Below are 25,194 nucleotides of genomic sequence, written 5' to 3' on the forward strand. Positions count from 1 at the left end.
TTCTAAAGGATTTAGCATAAATAAATAAAAACGTGTCTAATATAAACCTATTCAAAAGTGTCAGGCTACTTACATGGAAATTCTATTTATCCTATTTTACAAAGGAACCTTAAATGGAAATGAAACTATAGATTGAAGTTCTTTCAACAAAAAAGCATATATACATAAACATGATAATTGTCTTACTGTTCTATTTTTAAATTAGATACCATATTTGTCAGTGTGAGGTGCACCATAAAGAGACAAATCAAGAAATATTGTTGGTAATCAAGTCTTTTACAACATCTACATTCCTATTAATGTTAAAGGGACTTAAAATAACCAGATTTCCCAATGCCAGAAGTGCTTCCTGAGACGTTTCCCGTCAGCTCTCAGTCACTCTGTTTCCCCGTTTGCAGGCAGTTATCTTTTTATTGTTCTTTTAAAGAGTTTCAAATGGCAGTCTCATTCCCAGCGTTAAAAGTTGAGCTCCAAAGATGGTATCTCTCCTCATTTTGCAGGTCAGCACATTACAGCTGAAAGGAAAGTGTGTGAAAATGAACATTCATTATTTACTGAAGTCACTTTCTCTTTTGGGTTCTTTATCCAAAACATAGAGACACCTTTTTATACTGTACAAAATGTTGTTTGCAAAGCAAATAAAAAATATAGCTATATATTTTCAACATTTAGTGTTCAGAAATGTCAAATTATCTTATTTAATTTACAAAATCCCTAAAATTTGTATTTTTATGAATAAAGTCACACATACAACCTCAACAAAATGAAAAAAAGTATTTTAACAAAATAAACCCACAATAAAGACATATTGGACAATATAGCTTTATTTCAGCAAAACATACATACACTGTAAAAAATGCATCTGTATCATAACCTAGATCTATCAGAGCTGTGATGTGTGATTTGTTGAGAGTGGCTACAGTGTCTGAGGTCTTCAAAAATGATTTGCATGTCATCACTCTCGCTTATCACGCCATGACAGAAACACCTTTCATTCTATAAAATGAAGCTGGATTTCAGTGGGAGAAGCATCGATGAAGGGCATGAAAAAAATGGATGGCACTTCTCAAGCTATTAAAGGAAAAGTTGACAGAAATTCAAAATGGAGCCAAATTACTGGTGAAAAATTGATCCCAGGTTTTCTTAACAATACCCACATATTGGCTAAAAGTTGAACCTTTGCCTCTGATTTGAACAAAAAATGGTTTTTTTTAGAGCAGATCAGGTACAAACTAAGCTTTTAAAACACAGTGAAAGCAAAAAATGTATTAGGATCACCCTTTTTTTGTCATATAAGCTGTCTAAACCAAAGTTTCCCCTAGCCAGTGTATAATATATATTCAGATATATATAAAACATTTTCATATCCAGCAGAGTCTAAGTGTTTATACGCCCTAACTGCTAAGCATCGATGTGCTTCTCTACATTCTAGTAATCCTATATTACAAATTAAAACATCTAATGAATGGCCGAGTAAACACCTTTACAAGAGAGACCCCAAACAAAAAAAAACCACACTCAAGTCCAAATAGGATTAAGAGTAAAGCTACTCTTATCCGGTATAAAGACAAGTTTAAGTCAGTCCAGTAAGCATGCTTGTTCCTCCATCACCACCAGCTGTCTTTACCAGTGAAAGGCACACCTAGCCTTTTAATCCCTACTCTGTATCTTCAGCAGGTCTGCATGGCTCTGCGGTTTACTCATTGTGCAAGATATTTGTCCTCCTATGCTGTGTGCTAAAATCTCATCACGTGCGAAAATGCAAACACATTTTCTGCTGAGCTCTAATGAGCTTTTCTTTACGGATCGACAACCTGTTGGAGTGTATTTTATCTGTACAGACCTGAGGGGAATTTTTCTCCTTTTTTTTTTTTTTAATTTACAACAACAACTTCAAGTTCTTGTATATTTTGAGTTCCTCAAAAGTTCAGCTTCTGTAAACCGAAATAACATCACAGAGTGGACAAGCTAAGACAAATCTGTTTTTTTCTTCTTTTACTATGGATTCATTCAGAGACAGATTACAAAAATAGATAATACCCAAACCCCACCCACACACCACAAGCCAAGCAGTAATTTCTCCTTGTCTTACGGATCCTTTGTGAGGATCTGACGTGTTGATCATTAAAAACATCTGACGTGTCGGTTCTGGCCCTTATCTAACTTGAGTTTTCTTTTCTTCTTTTTTTTGTCTTTGTTTTTCCGATGTCTAACTTTTATCTTGTTTTTTTTTTCTTTTCTTTTCTTTTTTTCTTAACATGGTTACAGTCACAGAAATCAAGATCAAAAGAAACCTCAAGAGTGCAATATTCTCCTATCTACATCATCAACATCCCACCTATACATAGGAACATCTGATAAGGACAACAGTGTAAGAGGAGGAGAGGAGCAAGATGGAGGACTGAAGGAGGGGAAAATCTCTTTAACGTTGTGCCTTAGGCTTCAACACACTCAGCCATTAGAGTGCTGCACAAAGATGGGGGACACTGAAAGACATGGACTATCAGCTGAAGGAAAAAAGGTCTGCACCTGTAATCAAATCCAAAGTGATGGACTGATTGTCAACCAGTTCTTATTTTCTCTGGTTTGGCTGACTTACATTTGAACAAGTGCCATTAACTGTCCATATTCTCTACATAAATAGGAATAGAAATGATTTTTTTGTCCTGGAATATAGCTTATTTTTTTCTTAACTGATGAAAAAATACACAGACAGTAGTCCAAAGGCTGTTAGAACAATGAAAGATTTGAGTCACCTAGAAACGTGCAATTTGACCAAACGTTTTTACAAACTTTCTTTTTTTGTAAGTATGTTTTTTTTGTTATCTTTAAAAAAAATTTATGACAAGTACTCATCATTGCCATCATCATCATCCCCATCATCATCCTCATCATCTTCATCATCCATACCAGCTTGATCAGTGAGGACAAACGAGTCTTCGTCGTCGTCGCTGAACAGCGAGTCGCCGCTGCCGAGATCCCCAGAAGACTCAAAAGTGACACCTGGAAGCAACAAAACAAAAAAAAATGAAGAAAACACTGGGAGCGTCGCAATTTATGAGCGCGAACAGCAGGAGGCTCTTTTTTTCATCGGAAGAGCCGTGTCTGTCCTCGGGTCTGAACAACAGGATGCTGATGGTTATCTAAGCTAAGCACAAACACCTGAAACAAAGTCTGCTCTGCCTTTTTTTTTCTGCTGAAGGCGTTTGTTTTTTGTTTTTCATGTCCTTCACACCCTTAGCCTCCCCTCCTGTTTCAAAAATGTAGAAACCTATATAGGCTGTTGGAAAAAAAATGCATAGCATTACAAATGAAGCATGAGAACCTCCTTGTTTTCTTTTGTTTGTTTGTTTTAGCAGTAAATCTTTTAGTTCGTGTTCTGTGTCAGGGGATGATGGGTAAAACCATTTTTTTTTTTGTTGAAGTTTCTCTAAGACTATATATGAATTCTTCCTGAACCCTAACAGACAGTAGTGTGGGACTATGCAGTCCTGGATTTTAACATCATTTGTACACAATCTTACTCATTTTTTTTCTTAAAGGCAAATATGTCACCCATTTCCTAAAGTAAAAGCCTACAAAGACTATGAATTCACTGTATTCTTATGAAAACTTGGAAAATGTAAGAAAATGAAATATAAATGATTTTTTTCTATTGAAAAATGGTTTCAATGCAATGATTTAAGGTCTATATTAGCCAATCTAGTAAGCACACTGGTTTTTCGCAGAGATTCTGGGAAAGTTCCAGGGCAGTGGATTTTGGAATTTTATATTTGGACATCCCAACAAAATGGCAAATTCCATATTTCAGCTGTCTGCAACCATATGCAGTTCTTACCTTGTTCCATTGTGGCTCTCTGGCTTTATAGAAAATGCTAATTATTTGAATTGATAAGTACTGCATTGTTTTTGTTTATTAAGTAATTGATTTAGGTTAAGTTAGGTTTTTGAATTTTACAAAAGATTCACATATTTCAGAATAGATAATTTCACAAACACATATAGAAAACAGATGATAGCACACTAAAATAGACTTGTCACAATGAAAAATGTTGACTTGTTTACATTTTTACTTCAAGACAATTATTTTTGAGGAAGAATTTCAGTTCGAAATGAATGTGTATTTAGCAATGAAAGGTAAAAGAAACTTGGTTTGTATTTTTGGTATTTTTTTTCTAACTTAATTATTTTAAATATTGAAAGCAATAGTTTATAAAAAAGTTGCATAATGGTCACAAAAGCAGAAATATGGTGTTGTATTTTCTATAAAATGAAATGTGGCTTTGTGGCTCACTCTCCGTTTTGGTCATGAGAAACTGTACAATTTACTTTTTAAGTGTTGAGGGTTGCAGACCCCTGCCCTATATCGTGCACTAAATAGTGAGTAGTGAGGGAATTTGGACACACTCTAAGTATATAATGAGTTCATATGAATAGGGGACTTTTAATGACATTCAAAAAATTCTTAAACATAATTACGCTTTAGGTTTAAAAAAAAAATTTGTGAGACTTCAGATCGGTTTGGCTGAAAAGTGTGCTTTTATTTTGAAACTGTTTGATTTCATGTCGTGTTAAAAGTGCTTCTGTTCCCTGTGAAGCAGCTCCCTCCTCCAAACACTTCAATCAGCAAATCTGACTGCATCCATTCAATTTCAGAAACCCGACACCCGCTACCGCCTTTAGTGTTTTGCCTACCGCAGTCTGCAGGACCGTGGGTGCGTGAGCCCGCGACTTCGTTGCCATAGCGATCGACACACCAGCACTGGCCGCTACTGCTGTGACACTGGTGAGACCTGTAGTAACCTTCCTCATCGCAGGATGGCATGTACTGGCCTACAGAGTCAGCCAAAACACACAGGAGCACACAATGACCAGGAGCAGCAGCTATGTTTGTGAATGCTTGTTGTGATTCTGCGCACGTCTTACCAAGTAACTTCTTCCCAGCTTGCTTTTTGTTCATACTAGACAGCTCTGCTTTACACGGAGAATCTAAATGGGAGAGACAAAAAAGAAGAATGCGGTGTGAAAATTTAAAGGCATCTGTCTGTCTTTGAATGCTTTTTATATTTTTTTTGTAGTATTTTCCGTCGTCTTGCTTCCTTTACTTGCACAAATGAATCTGATGACTCATCTGCCAAAATATTTTCTTTCTTTGAAAAATCTAAAATCAGATTTTAATCCTTGATCCCATATAATAGTAGTTCTTTTTTCTTCTTCAAAGCACTGAGGTGCATAAAGAAAACTGCCTTTCTGATTGATTAGGTGACTTGATTCTTTTATGTGTGTGCAGAAAGTTGAACACATTTTTTATGCTTAAAACAAAGCAAAACATGAAGACAAACTCAAGTGTTTTACCAGCTGGTTCTCAACTTTAAGGTGCAAAGTCGTTTTAATAAAAAAAAGCCTTTATTTTTCTTTTTTTCCTTTGATAAATTCTAGTAACATGTTTTATGCAGAAGGCTAAAATATGATGTGTTGCAGGTAGATTGCAAAGCGATAAAAGGTTCATGCTCAATAGGGTCATTTAGGTGGTGAGAATCAAGTATAGATGAGTCTAAACTTAACCTTTAGTAGTCATGGTTATTTTCTACGCTTTTTTTTTTCAAGAGGACCCAGCTGGAAATTCCCTCATATCACTAAAAAAAACCTTTCTTTTAAACGGCGCCCCCGACAGTTATGGATTTTCCCGTTCTAATAAGCTTAAATAAAAGTTTTTTTGTTTTTTACAATTCTGAACACTTCTGGGTTTGCGTCGTATAATTTCTGCTTCCGACTGATGATGTCAAGGAACCATTTTGCCCATTTTTTTTCTTATTACTTTAAAATGTTCTCATATAATTTACCTTTACGGCAGTTTTTGGTGGTAATCTTTTTAGTACAACCCCAGCTTCTTTTTTTAATAGATAATTTTCATGCTTTTATACAATAACTCCACACTGAACCTAAAACTTTACTAAGAAATATCTAATTCTGTTGGTAAGTTTTGTCATTTTTTTATAGCAAAAATCCCAAATAGATATGAAAACTTTATGTTGTATAACAACAATCTCACATGTAGAGAAAAATGTATAAATCCAAAAACAATAAAGCAAAGACAAGGTCAAATAAATGTGAAAAATTTCTTTGCGTGGAGCTTCATTCAAAGTGTCGGGAATTTATTCCAAGGTGAGTCACCTCTTGTTTTGTTTATTTTAAATCAAAAATGTCAAAGCCACAAACTTTTTGAAACCTTTACCTTAAATGTTGAATGAAAACTATACTAATGTGGGAGTCATTTCTATGTCATTGTAAACCACCAATGTGATTGGCAAACGGACTGGTGAGTGCAGAGACTGCTAAGGGTTAAAGAGCTGTTCTTCCGATGTCTTCGTTCCTGATCCCATCCATCCTTGCCACTATCAAAGAAAATCTCAACATCTTCAGCTCTGCTTCCCGTGTCTTTCATGGACCCACTGTCTCTAAATCAACAACATGGCTGCTCTCACCTTGTACACCTTTCCTTTCGTTGCTGACACTTTATTTTTATTACACATGACATCTGACACCTTCCTCCACCCATTGCCCTCACCTCTTTACCCTGCTCTCTCTTGCTGTGGATTGTCGAGCCTTAAGTACTGACAGTTCCCCACCTTCTTCCCCTCTGCGCCCTGTAGCCTTGAGTCATTCTCATTTACACACAGATTCTCTGTCTTGCTGCATCCATCCATCTATCCATTTTCTATGCCTGATTAGTCCCATACGGGGTCACAGAGGTAGCTGAAGCCTACCCAGCTTCTGTCGGGCGAGGGCAGGGTACAGCCTGGACAGTTTGCAAGTCCATCACCGGCCTACGCCGAGACAGACAGCCACACACTCCTCTAAGGGATGATTTAGAGTTTGCAATCTGTTAAGCATGGTTTTGGACAGTGGGAGGAAGCCAAAGTGACTAAAGAAAACCCATGAACGCTGGGGTAGAAGATGCAAACTCCCCACAGAAAGGACATCTACAAACATCACGATCCACGGAGATTCCTGTCTAAATGTATCTGTCAGTCTCTTCATCATCACAGCATACAAAAAGAAGCTCAAAGTTGATCCTTGGTGTACCCCACCTCCACCTTGAACTCATCCGTCACACCTCCATTACAGCTCTCAAACGTGTTCTGCATAACTCCAATGAACTTCGCCACCACTCCAGACCTTCTCATACAAAAACAGCTCTTCTCTTTGTCATCTGCAACAGACATTCTCTAGACGCACAAAAACATAATGCAGCTCCTCCTGACCTCTGTTCTTCAGAAAATTCCTCAAAGCAAATACTGCATCTTCATTCTTTTTTTGGCATTCAGGTGTCCGTATCTTACATTTACTTAAAACCATGATTCCATCTGCTCTACAAAACAAGAGTTTGTGCTTGAAGAGAAGCGTGTTCAGATGTAGTACCAGTACCTGTGTATCTCTGGAAGCCTGTGCACCACTCGGAGCTGGTTATGACTTTGTCGGGGTGAGTGTCACATGACCTAAAGAAAGCATCAGAGCATGGCTCGTTCCTGTCCAAATAGAGGCTTCTGATTTCTGACTGGTCCAGCTGCAGGTCGAAGTTGGTGTCCAGCCGGGAGAACATCCACCCAAGGGGGTCTTTGCAAATAGGTGACGCTCCGACTTCAAACTCTGAGGGAAAGCGCGTAAGGTGAGATATGTTTGTTGGTGAAGTGGATGTGGTGGGAAATGGGGATTGTGACTCACTGCTTTTCTCTGGCTTTTGGATCTTGACTCTCTTGTGGTTGCCATTCTCATGCAGCACTCGGAACCAGTCCCTGAGGCGACTCACCACCTCTTTTAGCTCCGACTCACTGCACACTGAGAAACAATAACAAATATTTGTACTCACAAAGGGCTGCTGCCTCTTCTCTTTTGAGCTTATTCAAATTAAGTCTAAAAACGATATTTTAACATTTCAGAAAGCCTAAACTCTGGAGAAATTGTTAATAAGCAGATATGATTTGCCCTCCAAGCCATCCCTGCTTAGCCTGTACTGATTGATGTCTAAGTGCGTACCTTTCTTTTCTACAGAACTCTTTTCAGGCTGAGAGGTGCAGGGACACATGCCAGCACACTTCACAGTAATCTTCTTTCCTGAGATGCATGCCTGGTAGTCGAGCTTACACTGATCGAGAGCAACAGAGACAGATGGAACAAAAACAAAAAAACAGGAAGTAAGATCAGCATGTGTCAGAAGAAAACAACAAAAAATGAGTCACTTAAAGGCAGGAAATGATTCCTTCACCTCCAAAGCACATGAGATGCTTTGTTTTGAACATATTTCCTGGATTAACAGTTTTCTTCAAGAAATCTCTTTGGTCTTAAATTAGATACATTTTTTGTGTATGTCAGCACTGTGTAAGTACAAGGTTCACATAAAAAGGTTAATCATAAAATGCATCTCAAAGTAAAGCAATCTGATTTTCTTAATATTCAGAAAATGAATAAGGACACTATTTTCTGTTTGCTGTCACATTTCTCCCTGTCCTGCAACCATCTCAAGTTACATCAACCCCACAGCCCTCAATCTGTTGATAGAACAATCCTTAGAACATCCTTAAAAAAAAGCCAGCTTAAAAAACAAACAAAAACAATCTAGTAAAATGAAACACACATTTCATTTTAAAAACATCAAAATCAAATCAGCTCCCAGATTATGTAGGACCCAAAATGTTCCTCCAGAGACTTGCCTTTAAACCTTTATCTAATGTGCCTGCAGTTGCTTGTGTTTGCATGACATAAGAGCAAGTTCGGCTCAGGTCGAACAGAAAATCTCACCATCCTGTACTTACAGAGGGTAGTCTACCTGTCCTGGACTGATATAAGCTCACTGCATGTCTGCTTGTGAAGGTACCTTTGTGGAGTAAGTGTGGCCATCACTTCCACAGACGGGCGAGGGATGAACCACGGGGCACGGTTTGCATTTAGACCCTGGACTCTGGTACAAACTGGCATCTTTGAAACTGAAATGAGAATCACATCACAAAAAAAAAAGGAAACCATCAAATGTGTACTTAATTACAATGCCTTGTTGGAAAAGACAAGCATGTTTTATCTGCAATGTAATCTAATACGCTTACATCAATTTCAGAAAGAAGAAAAGGATTTAGGATTTATTTGTGATTATTATTGTTTTACTTTTTTGTGTTGTGGGAATTGTGTTAGAATGAAAAACGAGGTCAGTGTGGTGTTACTGTCCTGTGTCCAGTCTGAGGCGTTGGAGACAGAAACACACACAGACATACAAAGCCCATTCATTTCACTTGGCAGGACTTTGCATTCGCCATTGTAAGTTAGTGCCAGTGCCTGGGTAACTGGACCAGGCCATATTGTCCCAAAGCAGTCATAAGAGTGCCAGGAAAACAGAAAACCAGACAAAAAAAGATACATTTGTTCATATTTGAGTGTTTAAAAAAGTGTTTTGGTTTTCTATTAATCAACAACTCCAATGAAAATCATGTTTTTAACATATTATTGTGTCATTATTCTGATCTTAAAGGACATATTCAAAGGACAGAAAATAAAAATTGGATTTCTGAGTATTTCTTTATTAAAATAATTGTGAATCAGGAGCAGACAGAAGACTAGATCCATGTTTGTCTTTGTTTTCTTCGTCTGAGCGGGCATTTTAAAAACTCCTGGGTAGCTCCAATATGGCTCACCATTTTTGTTTCACCGTGATGTTAGGTTGAGGTTGTGAGGGCTGTAAACTTAAAGGAGAGCGTGTCAACAGATGGATGACGGGAAATGAGGCTTACTTCGCGCAACAGTTCTGCCCACAACTTATAGAGAATTTTTTAATGAAGTCCTGTCATTCTGCATGTACTAGAAAATGACACACTTGTTTAAAATTTGGCTAAAAACTGCATCATCATAATTAAAAGACCATGGGGAATTCTTTTATAACAGATAAAAAGATGAATGGAGTGGACAGTACCTTTACAAGCAACATCCTGCTGTAGAATATTTTTTTAATTTTCCCTATTTCATTATATTTTAAATCAAAAGTCAAAGTAACTTTCCTTTTTTTCTTGGTTTTTTTATGTTGCTCTTATGGTTTTTATGTTGAAATATATTTCAGTAGTGGTTTTCTTCTGCATCAAACTGCACTAGAGTGTATCTGTGTGTTTCCAGGTGCGTTCTTACCTAACTCTCCTCTGGCTCACACAAGTGGCAGTCTTATAATCCTCAGCCACACAGACCTTATGCCGGCCGCATTTGATCTTTGCACAGGGGTCTTTGGCAGGATCAAGACCTAAATATAGAGGATGTTGATAAAAAAATAATCATTGGATGCCTATCTATAACAGCACAACCCTTAATTTGATAAAAAATGTATTCATAAAATAATGCTTTTTTTTCAGATGAGTGTTTGATCCTTTAAATAAATGATGTAATCCTAATTTTGAAGTTTTAGGCAACATGTAAAGATAATACCGCTCGATGTTTACTCACTAACAATGGGTTGCTTGCTCAGAGCCATAAAACTGCTAAAAAAAACAGGAACTGGACTTGGAACTTGGAACTGGTTTTAGAGGCTACTTTTGATCAGCCTGCACTGAGTCCTCATGTGTGCTCCAGCAGAGATCCTCAAACTGACCCAGAGTCAGATCTCTGTGAGAATCATATGAAACCATTGAGGCTGAGATTTGTTTTTTAATCTGAAACAGATGGCATGATCTTTTTTTCGGTTTTTATAATCAAAGTTTTGATGATCTCATGTTGGTTTTTAGCAAGACACCTATGAAGAGGATCAAAAGCCCTCGGCTGTTCTCGGAACAGTTGCTGAATGACCTCTGCTCTAAAGAACCTTACTGTAATCTCTGAGCAGCTTTAGGAGATTATCCTGCCTCCATCCTCCAACGTGCAGCATAATGCTTTTGTTTCCCTCATGTCCAGTCGAGTGTGTTTGTCTGAGTGTGTGTATGTGTGCGTCAGCTTGGAAATACAGTGAGAAGTGAGAGGATGTGTCCACGTCCTAAAGTACTCAGATTAAAGTTAGAGATTATATTTTCTGATGGACGCAATGAAGAATTAGTTTATTGATTGATATGAAATTCTGATTATATCCAGATTATGTCAACAAAATGATCATAAATTCAACTACTTTAGTTCCTACTTAGTTTTACATCCATCAAATAGGTTTGGGTTACTAACAATTAACAATGATGTTGTTTAGCATTATCTGAGTCTTCACTTATGGTTAGACTGACGTCTTTTTTTTTTATTTGTGTTACCACTGATTCATCCTTACCTAAAATTGATATAAAAATGACATAAAAAATGAATATTGACCATCTTTTAAACTAACTTTTAAATATTGCTGTCCATTGCATACTCAGTTTGATCACATGACTTTGCTTTCTTTCATTTACACCCACCTTGATCGAAAGGCTTAGAAGGAGTCCACGTCCCAGGCTCCTGCAAAACCATGCAAATAATGTTTTTCAGATAGCACTTCAAATATATTACAATAGAAAGGCTACAAAGCAATATTAAGGAAGCCATACAAACCTCAACTTCCTTTGATAGAAAGCATAACAAAGATAGAGAGTTGGAGATTAGCTCTAATTTATTCACCACAAACAATGTTTTCAGGTTTTAAAAAAAATGAAAGTATAGACTTTTTAAACTGTTTAGTCTATATGTGTACCGGTAGAGCAATAAAATGAACCTTAAAGACATGCAGGGTCAACAACCATTCCAACAATTTAGTGCAGTAGCAACAATTAAATGGGAACAATCAAACTCCAGATAATTCTAATTGACCCTCCTTTAATCCAATATTTACCTGTCTAGATACAGAAAAAAGCTGTTTTACATAAATACTTTAAGTACAATCTCAGAAAGGTATACTGCGTGTACTGCAGCTGCATATACAAAGCCAAAAGGAAAATAATGTGCAAAAGAAAAATACTAGGTATCCTCTAACTGCTTTAATCTTAGTATTTATTTTGTAATTTTCTAATGACAGATGATACCAAAGTGTATTAGATAGATCTAAAAAAATACATTTTTAGCAAAAACTGAACTTTGAGAAAAAAAAAAATTTTATTCACTTTACAACAGATTGATGTGGTTGTTTTCTCACATATGACTGTGTATTAGGCTTGATTTGTCCTTTAGTTTTAGAGATTTGATGTACTTTTGATGTACTTGTAATCTTTGATTAAACTTATATGCATTCAAGGGTATTTTAGAAACTAATGTAGGCAGGCCTTTTTGTACATCAAAAGCTTATTCAAAATGTACGCACCAGAAAAGAGCTAGGGAAATACGTGTCTGAGGTTTTGAAATAGCCCATAAAATGTAGACTTCAATGTAACAGAAATGTTTTTCCCTTAACTAAGCTTTGCACACAAAAAATCTCACAAATGAACATAAATAAATAAATAAATAAATAAAATTCTCTTAATTATGCTTTTGAATAAAACCACCAACATTTTTTGCTTCAATTTTGTTAAATGCACAATAACAAAGAACAAAAGTTTACTAAGACTATAAAAAGCAATATTCAACTATGTTGTAAGCTGTGTAAGACCAAAATGGTGACCTTCTGTAAAAAAGAAGCTGATTACTTTTGAGCACAAAAGTGAACTCTGCCCCACACAGCAGGACAGGAAGTGTGCTGCTAGCTGCCCTGCTGGGTGGTATAGTGGATTTATGATAGGGGTGTGTGGGCGTATCAAAGTCAAGTCAAAAGTCAGCTTTATTTTCAAATATGCTGCATACACATGACATACAGCACAGATGAAATTTCTTTCCTCTCACCCCACAGTGCAATCAGCTTATAGAATAATAAAACAAAATAACAATAATAATAAGAAGAATAACAGCAATCTAAATAGTGCAAAAGAGCAATGAGATGGTTAAAGTGACAACATTGCTAAGAACAGTAAGTAGATGAGTTGGTGATGGCAGTCTTTGGTGAAGATGTATCAATAGTATCACTGCCAAGGTTAAGTATTGTTACTGGCATGATGAGACCGATGCTTTCTAAACTTTTGGCACAGTTTTTCTTCAATATGCACTGTCACTGTCGTGTTGTGTGTTGCCAGATTGGGCAAAAAACAGCCCAGTTTGAGTAAATGCCCAGTCAATTTGTGTGGGAAGTTGCCGGATTCAGCAACATTGTCCGCCTCTCTCGCTGCTGCTCACACTTTGCCCCACCATTTGCACCAATGGCAGGATTTTGTGTTGTGTTGTTTATATTTCTTACACTGTTGCTTTTCTTTACTTTTTCACTAGTGACTTTGATATTTTATTACTGCCTTTATTTATGGTTAAATAAATGTTTGTGATGCTGTTATACTTACATTTTTGCCTTTTTTTATTCTGCACTAGTTACTGTTTTCTTAATATTATGGTAGTAATCTATTATTACTATAAGTGTTCAAAATGTAATGTATGTTCAGTTCAGATTGTTGTAATTATTTAACTAACATTTTTGTTTGCTGAAAGTCTCTACCCAGTGTTCTATATATATTTAATTACCAAAAATTGTGCACTTCCGAAATTATTATAACATTTCAAGAAAAAAGTATTGCTGTTGGTATTGTTATTGGTGATACTGGCCCTGTAATTATTTGGAATAGAATCGATACCCAAATCCTCAGTATCGCCCACACCTAATTTATGAAGTTACCTTTATACCTGCAGTTTGGAGCTGTCAGTTTCAGAGCAACCAAATAAAGATTTTAAACAAAAACAGTCTTTTTAAAAAGAAAATACAAATAAATAAAATTATTTGTTTTAATTTGGATAGCAAAAATATAGATCAGTGTGTTTGCTTGTTGTTGCACTAGCAATGCAAGAAAAGGGCAACTATATAGGAGTATTGACTTTCAATGAAGGACAGAGGTTACAGGATTTTAAGGTTTATATTGTTATTAGACAGAACCCTCCATCTTTCAGTGTTAAAAATGAGTTGGCAGAATTTAAGTTAAAGTGATAGGCAGGATGTGAGTTTGTTTCCCCACTTTTAGCCAAAAAAGTCTCTATGAAGGAGAAAGTACTGATACAAAACAGGAAAAACCTGCTCTCAAGCATTCAAATGACCCCATTGACCCTGAATTTCTTCCATTTTATTTTTTCATTCATTTATTCATCTTTTTCCGTTTTGTCCCTTTCGGGGTCACGGGGTTGCCGGGGCCTATCCCGGCCACTTGTGGGCGAAGGCAGGGGACACCCTGGACAGGTTGCCAGTCTGTCGCAGTTATTTTATTTTTGCTCTTCTTATTTATCATTGGAAATGCAAAAAAATAAAGTTCATCTCTGATCATGTTCCCAGTGGTCTTTTTTTTTTTAGCCAAAATTAAAAAAAATGTCATTTTCTAGGGCAGTTTCTGCAGCGGTGGTTTAATAGAAATTCACCTCTGAGTTGCGACTGGGACCGTTGGCCAATAGTAACCCCACCCCCACTTCTCATCATCCTTTTATTACATTCTCTCCTGCTAGCTTACAGCCACTCACAATGCCAAACTAACATTAGCGGTGCAACAAAAATGGCAAGGAATATTGGAGCTTTCCAACTCATGCATGCCAACTCAGACAATGAAAAACGACATGTCCATGGATTTAGTTGTCTACAAGTGGACGTCACACAATGCAGCGAAGCAGGGAGCCAGTGGCTTGCCATTGAAGCATTTCTACAAGCTTTTTCAAACAGCATTCTTTCATCTGCTCCTAATTCACAACTATTTGGATAAAGAAATACTGAGAAATGCAATTTTGAGCGTAATGTTCTTTATATATGTCCTCCATCATGATAAAAATGCTACAAGAACATGTTCAAAACACCACAAATACATTTTTTTTTTATCAGAGTGGGTATTTAGAATGTTCAAAAAATGCTAAGACAATCAGAAGATTCAGATCAGTGAACTTGTAATCTAGAAAAGAACTGCTGGTTGTAGCTTGTAAATGTGACTCTGTGGGCTAAACTAAGTATGCACAGAGGTGAGTGATTCGCTGGCTTTCAATAGAGGGACATGTCGAAGAAACTCTTGGGTGTAGGCTAATGCCAGAGTAAAAGGAGCTTAACAAATAGTGAGCTGTTGTTGACCTTAGTGTGAGTTCAGAGATTTCCCTCTTTGGATTCCTCCTTCATCTATGGGAATCTTGTCAAAACTAAAAATGCACCGTGTTGTCTCTGATTCTGTCTCATTGCTATAACCTTTTCTTCTAATCTCACCGTTTTCTCATGTTTTCTTTATTATTCACAACCAGCCTCTCCCACATGGCCACATGCCACAAGTATTTTATGTCTTAATATTCACATTACAGAAAGTTTTCGGGGGATTTACCTTGATATCAAATGATTATATCACATTTATTTACAAATTAAATTGAATTCAAATGGAAAGGTAAATATTTCAGTTTCTATTTTTTATGTTATATTAATGTATAATTGTTTATCTGTTCATAGGTGGGTAAAACATTTTAAAACCTACATTTTTAGGTATTAATTTCTGATCACAAAGTTTCAGAAACCTTTGAATAATTAAAAAAAATCTTTTACATTTGTGAGAAAATTAATTCAGAGATTAAGTAAGTTTTAGTATTGTAACATTTTTGCACACCTATTTAAGTGTTTGTTTATGTGCTAGCAAAGCACGTTCTGCAATCCATTTGTCATTTTTGGAAATAACCACGCAGAATATAATAACTGCATCAGAACTTATCTACACAATAGGTGTAAATACTACTTTCTTAAAATGTGAACAAATACATCAAGTGATGCACAAAAACAGAATAAGAAAATGGCTATATCGAAGAAAAACAACAAAAGAAAAGTTGTTATTTGTTCTGCTAAACAGCATCCTGCTTGAACAAAAGCACATTGTACTTAATCTCACATGATTGCTGGCAATTTCACAGTTTCTTCTATTGACAACACACGAAATGATTGCACAAAGCTCAATTATGAACATGCAGTGTGTTTGTTGGCAACCAAGAGAATGGGAGAAATAAGACAAAATGGCAGAAGCTTAACTAATTTCATTTTACTTCGCTAAAATAGATTTCAAAAAAAGATGGCATTCAATAAGAAAAACAAAAAAGAAATCTGCCCAGAAAATTGTTTTAACCAAGAATTATTATAAAAAAATTCTAGTCACTAATACATGCTCAAACTAAGATTTTGCTATTGAAAAACTTTCTTGATAAGATTGTTTTTCTTAAAAAAAACAAGGGTATTTTACTTCCTTAAGATTCAGTTTTTGCAATGTGTGAAGATGAAAAACCCTAAAGACAAAAAACTTCTTTGATACATTGTGGAATAACAAACTGAAACGAAAAGCACATCTTCAAACATTACCTGAATGCTAAAGCTATACTTGAAACCAACCAAAACTCAACAAAAGACTAGAAAAAAATCTCTAAATCCCTGATCTTCACACTAAAAGTTGAAAATACAACCATTCCTATCATTTTAGTTTATACATGTATTTGCATTTATTGTACAAATCCTATGGCTGTCATGAAATGTTAATTAGGCCTTTTCTGTCTTATCTTCTTGTGCACACTGCATGCAAAGTTATTAGTCGAATTGCATTCCTTCAAATCTGTGTAACCCTTGTGCTATCTTAGATGACCCCACCCTTACTTTGACGTGTTCTCCCTACCATGACAAAGGTGGATAAAGGTGGAAAGATTTCATGTAATCCATGGACACCAGTGAAGATCACAAATCATTGAAGAAAAAAGGTTCAGCGCACTGTCTTGTGGGTCTAGATGACCCAACTCCCAATGGTAAAGTGTCTAGGATACCACAAGGGTTAATGGTTTGATTTGAAATGGTTTATTTCAAGCAATCAAATAGGAATAATACACAAAAACAACAGTCATCCGTTATGCATTCATACAATAACTAATCAAACTTAGAATAATTAGACATAAAATTAAATATTGCTTGAAAGGGAGTGGAAGGTAGCGAATTTATATAATCCCACCCCTGTTCTACTGTAACCATTTTATTACATGATTTATCAATATCCGGTTCCTAGCTTTTATCAGACAGAATTAAGAATCTTGAAATATCAATTAAGCACATGACAAAGATGAATTACTTAAATTATTTTGTAAAAAATAACTTTTAGAAATCAACATGGCAATGAAGTATCCAAAATATAAGCAGATTATCTTACTTATAAAAGTCATTGATATGATTAAAAAATAATACTATATCAGTAAAATAGATATAAAATTGAAAAAAGGCTGACTGCAGGCTCAACCCTAATGACTGCAGCCTATACCTGTACCTCTCCTCCACACGGCTGGGGGCTGACATGAGGTGATGCCATTAGGGATGCTGGACTAGTGTTACCATCTGCTGCATCTGGACTTCCCCTCATCCTGTCCCTACAAACCTTTAGAGCCTTTTTCTAAGAAATTAAGGATGGGTTAAGGATGAGTAATAAAGTGTTTCATTTCAACTGAATGGTCGCACGGGTTTGCCTCATTTGATTTTGTATGTTTTAATCTTTCATCATTTTAACACTCAGTGAACAAACCCATGCTGTTTGCTACAAGATTCTTTTTATTTTTAAAGAGCATGACAGAAACCGTCAAACTGTCTCCATAGGAATCGCTTTCTTTCTTTCTTGTAATTAGCTAAAAAAAAATGACAAAAGTCTTGTTTAATCACAGCTTTAACAATTTTTCTTTCCTGTTTTTGGATTGCCTTTTTGCATCTTCACAGGAATCTCTTCAAATCCCTGATCAAATTGTTTTTTGTATCGAGCTTGGACCAAAATCTAAAAGAAAAAGCTATGATGACATAATAATCTGTCTGTTAGTCTCTTTTAGCACAGCTGGCTGAGCAATGACAACATTGCATTATGGGGGCCAGGCCCTCAAAACAACAAAATTGCCTGTAGATTGATCTCTTCATGCCCTTTATTTCTAAAATCCTAGAAAGAGTTGTAGTTAAGCAGCTTTACTGCCACCTACAGGACAACAGCCACTTTGAAGACTTTCAGTCGGGGTTTAGACCTCACCACAGTACGGAAACTGCACTAGTTAGAGTCTCTAATGACTTGTTATTGGCCTCAGAAAAGGGACTACTTTCTATTCTGGTCCTGTTGGACCTCAGTGCAGCCTTTGACACTATCGACCACGGTATTTTACTCCATAGATTAGAGCAGGACATAAGGATCAGAGGATCTGCTCTCCAGTGGTTTAAATCCTATCTGTCCGATAGGTATCAGATCGTTAATGTAAATGGCCATTCCTCTCAGTGCACTCGAGTCAACTATGGAGTCCCACAGGGCTCAGTCTTGGGACCGATCCTGTTTACGCTTTATATGTTACCCCTAGGAAACATAATCAGGAAACACAGCATTAATTTTCATTGTTATGCCGACGATACGCAGTTGTATTTATCCATGAAGCCTGACCAGAATGACCAGATAGAGAAACTGAACGCCTGCATCAGAAACATCAAGACCTGGATGACAATTAATTACCTCCTCTTGAACCCAGAAAAAACTGAGGTCATTATACTTGGTCCTAAAAACCTCAGAGATACTCTGTCTGCTCAGATAGTCTCCCTGGATGGCATAAGTATAGCCCCCAATTCCACAGTTAGAAACCTTGGGGTTTTACTTGACCAGGATTATCATTTAAGGCTCACATATCTCAGGCGTGTAGAACTGCCTTTTTTCACCTGCGGAATATTGCTAAGATCAGAAATATACTTTCTAAGAGTGATGCTGAAAAACTCATCCATGCATTTGTTACGTCGAGGCTGGATTACTGTAACTCCTTGTTAGCAGCGTGTCCTAAGAGTTCCTTAAGAAGTCTCCAGCTTGTTCAGAACGCAGCAGCTAGATTGTTAGCTGGAACTAGCAGAAGAGATCACATCACTCCTGTGTTAGTTTCGCTCCATTGGCTCCCAGTTGATTCCAGAATCAAGTTCAAGATCCTCCTGTTAACCTATAAGGCCTTACATGGAATGGCCCCGTCCTATATTAAGGACCTCATAGTCCCTTACCATCCAATGAGAACACTTCGCTCGCAAAATGCAGGACTGCTTGTGGTTCCTAGAATTAGTAAAAGTACGGTTGGAGGTAGAGCGTTTAGTCACCAAGCCCTGTCTTATGGAATAAACTCCCAGCTCATGTAAGAGAGGCCGACTCAGTTTCTACATTCAAAGTTAGACTTAAAACATTCCTCTTTGGACAGGCTTATTGTCAGACTAGTTAGTATTCAGAGATTATTTAACTTAATGTTAATTTGTTTAAATTAAACTTAATAACTATTTCTTTTAAAAGGCTGCTAGAAGTTGAAGCTGGGGTAACTATGGTGCACTGGGGTTCTGTCCTCTTTCCTGTTTTTACTTCTACCCTTCCTCTCCTCTATCTTGATCATAATTTATCATTTATTCTGGGTTCTGTCCTCTTTCCTTTTTTACTTCTACCCTTCCTCTCCTCTATTCTTGATCATAATTTATCATTTAGTTCTCCATGTCTCTGTCTGGTACAGTGCGATTCATGTATTGTCCCTCTTTTCCTCTCCCCTCCTGGGGAGTGGGAGTGCTTCCAGATTCCAGTTGGTTCATCCGTGCTCCAGTTCCTGACCGTACCTCGCTTGCTCCGCTCCACCTGCTGTGATCTGTTCAGCTCATCTCTGTCTCTCTCTGTACCTGACGAGTACCTCATCTCTGCTCCTGCTCCTACACCTGGCTGTGGTTCCTGTCTCCGGCTCGACTCGCGCCTTTGACTGTCCCCACAACCACGGCTGGATGAAGCTCGTCTGCTGGACTTTTATATATGTAGTTGTAGATTTAGATAAGTTAATTCTTCTCTAAGAGTTCTGGTAAATCGCCTGTCCGTCCTGGGGGAGGATCCCTCCTTCATGTGGGCACCCCTGAGGTTTCTTCGTTTTTTCCGGAATCCGTTTTTTTTGGGAGTTTTTCCTTACCGCGAAGGGGGGTCTAAGGGCAGGGATGCCAGTATAGCTTAGTCAGTTTGTTAGTTCATTTTAGTATTTTCCTATTGAACTCTTTGTATTCATGATCCTTTTGAATTCATGTTTTACTTCGAAGCCCATCGAGACGACTGTTGTTGTGATTTTGGGCTATACAAATAAAATTGAATTGAATTGAATTGAATTGAAGTCAACAAATTAAAACAAACACAGAAGTGTTCACAAATACTGAATTACATACATTTCTTATAGCAAAACATCAAAAATTAGATCATGTCATCGACTAAATACCTAAATCTTTATCAGATATTAGAAACGTGTTGATTTTGTTTTTGTTTTAACAGTAAAAAATGAATTTACCAGCCCTGTACAAGATATTCTGTTCATTTTCTCACCTTGACTTTGGGATCTACTGTTGCAAATTGCTCCCATAAGACTTCTCCAACTCTCCCTGCCATTTTCTTCAAACTCCAACAGTAGGAATACATGTATGCTTTTACTGTCCTGACTCGGCTCGTCTTGCTCCAGCTTGTCACATGCGTGCTCTCCCAAACACGCACAAACTCACATTTAGGTGCTTTGAAGTGGAAAAGGCCTCAAGCTCAGTACCTTTCCTACATCATTTACACTCCAGGACACAAACAACACAGGACAGATGCACAAACCTAAAACACACACACAAGAAGGGAGTGTGGGATGGAAAAGGTATTATCTGCCCTAAAGATGCATGTCTACATAATACATGATTTTGCTCTTGCGCTATACCGTGCAATCAAGAGCCGGTTATCGCACGTTATTCATCATCCTTTTTCACCCATTCTTGCAATTATTTTCCGCAGTAGCTTATCTTTGCACTCTGGCGCTCCTGCAGATTATCTAGGGTCAGGCAGGAAGGGAAAAATGTTTAAAAACGGAGATGGTACTGGTAAAAAGAAGCAGCCTCAGGACTCTTCAGCCATTCTTTAAAGGAACTCCAGTAATTCAGCAGCAACGATTCTATCTAGTGCACTTAGCATGAGGCCCACTTACAGCTTTTAGTGGAAGATGAAAGGAACAGTGCATCCTCTGCACTTAACACGGAAATTAACTTGGATTTACAATGGCACAAAATGTCTGGAAGGATGACTATGAATTGAAATCTTACACATTAGTCATTTCTTTGATAACAATTACAGATTTTATCCCAAACAAAGGCTGCTGTGATTATTTTCTGAAAGGATACTGCTGAAATTAAGGGTAAATGTGAACGGAAGCTGCTTATTAAAGAGAACAAACATGTTTTTTGTTTTTTGTTTTCCCTGAAAGAATTACAATCTATACATGCAAATTGGATAAATCCCATAATGCAATGATAAATCAATTTTTGGCCAGAAATATAAAGCTGCTATTAGTTAATGAAATGTTTTTTTTTTTCTTAAAAATAGCAACACTTTAAACCCTTTCGTGAGTGTTGATAGGTTGTGCTGCATGTTGGGTGTCATTCTGGTGAAGCTGTGCTCATCGACCCACAAGCTCAGCCTCTATGGAATGTGGCAGTGTTGTGACACAGTGTGGATGCATGTGGTCCATTATATACAGATCTATCCATCAGACTGACATCACTCTACAATGGAGCTCAAGCAAGAGCAGAGTAGCATCACCAAACCCATGTTCTCATCTATGCAGTGCAGTTATTTTCTGTATGAATAGTGTTGAATGCTACAGAAGAGCTAAGGACATGACTTAAAAATACAAGGGCTTAACTTAATGGGCCACAGGACAAAGAATAGCATGTCAACCTATCAGCTGTTAACAGACTGTGTGTCATAGCAGCTCAGGAAGTGAGATCTACTTTTATAGCTCACAAGCTGAGATGCATCCTCTGACCTGACATGCTTCATTGTGACAGACAGAAAACGGCCCACAAGACTGTCCTACATGTAAAAGAAGAATATCCACCATGTTTTTTTTTAAGATTTCAAGCTCAGTTCCCTGCAAAAAACATGAATGAATATAACACTTCAGAATAAGAGCGTGTTTCTTTAAGGACCAGGTATTTTGTAATATTATCAGACCACATATTTAGCAAAAAAAAGGGTGTTCGTGTTTAATTCAAACACAAATATGTTACAATGACTGTTGTAAGTGCATGTGTGAGTGCAAGTTCAAGCCTGCATCCACCTATTCTAGCGCTATAGAGCAATTTACCCAACAGCTAGGGGCAAGATTTTGCAAAAGACAGAACCAAAGGGATGCGAAGGAGTTTCCACACTTCTTTTGTCAACAAAATACAGGTGTTGTGTCAAAGCACCTTTAAGAACCTTAAAGCATGAAGCCCATCCCATGAAAGGAGCAGCAATTTCCTATACTATCATTGGAAAATCTATGGTCCATATGAAAGCAACTGTAGGACCTTCAGCAGGATCACAAAGTCAGACCATGGGCTGTAATGAGCTAGCAGCATGATGGTGGCCCCTAATATGCTTGGTTAGAGGTAGCAACATAATCAGCCACCACTTCACATTAAATGGTTGTTACACTGATAGAATCAAGGGAAAAACATTCCAGGTAATCAGGAAAACAGCTTTTTTTGGATGTTCCTTTAATACGTCCATGGGGATCAGAAAGTCTCTGCAGTGGGATTTGCTCTCATTTTTTAGATCTCCTTTCCATGTTGAATCCTTTTAATGTTCAGGTGCAAAAGACCTATTTATTCTGAATGAATCTTTCCAGCTTTTGCAGCTGATCATCCTTCACCAGCTGGTGTGGCCTGACTGTCAACAATTACTGGGCCTTTGTAAGGATGCCTCACATGTGCCACTGAGGCCTTTCATAGACGAAACCAACAAAACTCATGCAATGTATTATTAGTAGTTAATTTACAGCCTCAGTGAAGCGACTGGAGAGCGAGTGACAACCAACAACAACGGACCTCGTGACGCGTCGCCTGGCTGCCATTGACACGAGGAGCGCATGATCTCAAACCAACCAGGGTGGCTGTGTGACGGAGGGAGCGGAGTGGGAGGGGTTCTAGAGGGGGGAGGGGGGGGGTATCCGTGGGGGTGATAATCCAGAAACAATACTTACATCTCTGAATTTATCCCACCTTCCGGTGAGCCACTTATCGTCCAAAAAATTCCCGCTGTCGGATCGGGCAGAGGCGCGTCCGAAGGCGACGGCGCACACGCACAGCAAGGCGACTCTCAGCATCTGCGGACACACAACAACGGAGACACGCGCACAGAGGACATCGGATCATCAGGCTGCAATAAAAATAAATAAATAAACAACACAAACGCTCCATCGTCGAATGGCTGGGAATAGAAGGGGACAGAGGCGCATCTCCAGCCCTCACCTTGTCGCATCCGCTGCTCCTCAGACTGTCTGCGCTCGCTGCCGTTTATCTGTCACCAGCGTTAGCAGCTCTCTCCTGCCTGCCTCCCCCCCGACTCTCCGCACCGGCTGTCTGTGCGCAGCAGAGAGCGCGAACGCGCATGGCACCGTGCGCGGGCTCGTCGTGACAATTTATTTATATATTTACCAACCACCCCTCCCTCCCTGTCAGCCCTCAATAAGAGCAGAAAGTCCTGTTCACTATGGGGCGCCGAATGTAAAAATTAACCTCATGATATAGCACGAACAGCTAATTATTATATATAATATATATATATATATATATATATATATATATATATATATATATATATATATATATATATATATAATATATATATATATATATATATATATATATCATGTGTCACAGTAAAGATGACCTTGCTTGGGCATTGGTGACTCCCATTTGTTTAAAAAGATAAGGTTTGTGTGCTTTGGCTGATTTGTGATGGTGAGCGGACCTGTGAGGTCAGGGCTTTAACTCCAAAGATTTGTTAGAGAGGACTTCAGTTTTTAGCCAAAGTTGTAGAAAGTGCAACTCTGATATTTGGTGTTACTTTTTTTAGAGAAGCAATCATATAGAGTGGGGCAAAAAGAATGTAGTCAGCCACCAATTGTGCAAGTTCTCCCACTTAAAAAGATGGAAGAGGCATGTCATTTTTATTATAGGTATACCTCAACTATGCTAGACAAAATGAGAATGAAAGAAAAAAAAATCCAGAAAGTCACACTGTCTGATTTTTTAAAGAATGTATTTAAAAATTATGGTGGCAAATAAGTTTTTGGTCCATAACAATAGTTCAACTCAATACGTTGTTATATACCCTTTGTTGACAATGACAGCAGTCAAACATTGTATGCTACTCTTTACCGCTTTCACAAGCTGTTGCTGCTAATTAGGCCCATTCCTTCATGCAGATCTCCTCTAGAGCAGTGATGTTTTGCGGCTGTCGCTGGGAAACACAGACTTTCAATTCCCTCCAAAGGTTGTCTATGGGGTTGAAACCTGGAGACTGGCTAGGCCACTCCTGGATCTTGAAATGCTTCTCATGAAACCACTTCTTTGTTGCCCGGACACTGTTTTTCCCATTTGCCATAATCCCATTATTTGTGCATATAGTGAGGAATTTAAATCAAAATAAGCTACATCTTTAATATGCAGTCATTTTATTTCTCCAGTGATTTCCGGTGAACTGTTAAAAGACTTTCTCCATCTATGTGTTATTTTTAGAACCACTCAGATGAAAATTGAATTTTTGGTGTTTTGAACATGTTTTTGTGGCATTTTTAGCAGAGCAAAATAAATGTAAGCTTAGAAAATGCATTTCTGATTATTTCTTTATTCAAAATGCTGTGAATCTGGAACAGACAAAAAAATTTGTTGGAAAAAGTTTGTATGTGTGACATAGAAGCTACTACAGCAAGCCACAATCTCCCTCCCAACTCTCCTCCATTCGAAAATAGATCCGTGAATCTCTGAAATTTTGACAGTGTGATTAAAAGATTTAATAGTGAAACGGGAATTAAGTATAAATAGTCAGTAGTCGTTGGCGGTTAGGCTCTAGTCCGGAGACATCTTGTATGTTCGAGATGACCTCTGACCAAGTGACAAGATCCCTGGGCTCAGACAGTGATGGTGGTTAAGGCCAGGCCGTTCCGAATAAGAGCCAGGAGGAGAACGGGACAGAGGTGGGACAGCGAAATATTTGGAATAAGAATGGACAAACTTCTTTAAATTTAAAGATGGGATTTTGATTATGATTGGCTGTGAAGAAAGTGAGCACTTTAGCGACAGGCTCAGAGTGAAGACCAATTGATGAGTGATGTGTGGAATAAAGAATCAGCAACCCAGCGTACCTGAAGACGAGG

General features: G+C 37.7%; 1 protein-coding gene across 2 annotated transcripts; it reads right to left on the reverse strand.

Annotated features, from left to right (window-relative positions):
* Positions 1–806: 806 nt before the first annotated feature.
* On the reverse strand, positions 807–23,418 carry spock3 (SPARC/osteonectin, cwcv and kazal like domains proteoglycan 3). 2 transcript variants are annotated; one of them, XM_023956812.1, is made up of 12 exons: positions 23,285–23,418; positions 23,017–23,139; positions 11,536–11,544; positions 11,403–11,442; positions 10,168–10,276; positions 8,876–8,984; positions 8,038–8,146; positions 7,726–7,839; positions 7,429–7,650; positions 4,927–4,989; positions 4,696–4,833; positions 807–3,003 (listed from the first exon to the last, which is right to left on the reverse strand). In XM_023956812.1, exons 2-12 carry the CDS (start codon positions 23,137–23,139, stop codon positions 2,840–2,842), a joined length of 1,200 nt encoding a protein of 399 aa, XP_023812580.1. In that variant the 5' UTR covers positions 23,285–23,418; the 3' UTR covers positions 807–2,839. The 2 variants fall into 2 exon arrangements, with proteins under 2 accessions (XP_023812580.1, XP_023812584.1); XM_023956816.1 differs by lacking the exon at positions 11,536–11,544.
* Between the last annotated feature and the right edge of the window lie 1,776 nt (positions 23,419–25,194).

Source organism: Oryzias latipes, chromosome 1, assembly GCF_002234675.1.
Source record: "Oryzias latipes chromosome 1, ASM223467v1".
NCBI lineage: Eukaryota > Metazoa > Chordata > Actinopteri > Beloniformes > Adrianichthyidae > Oryzias > Oryzias latipes.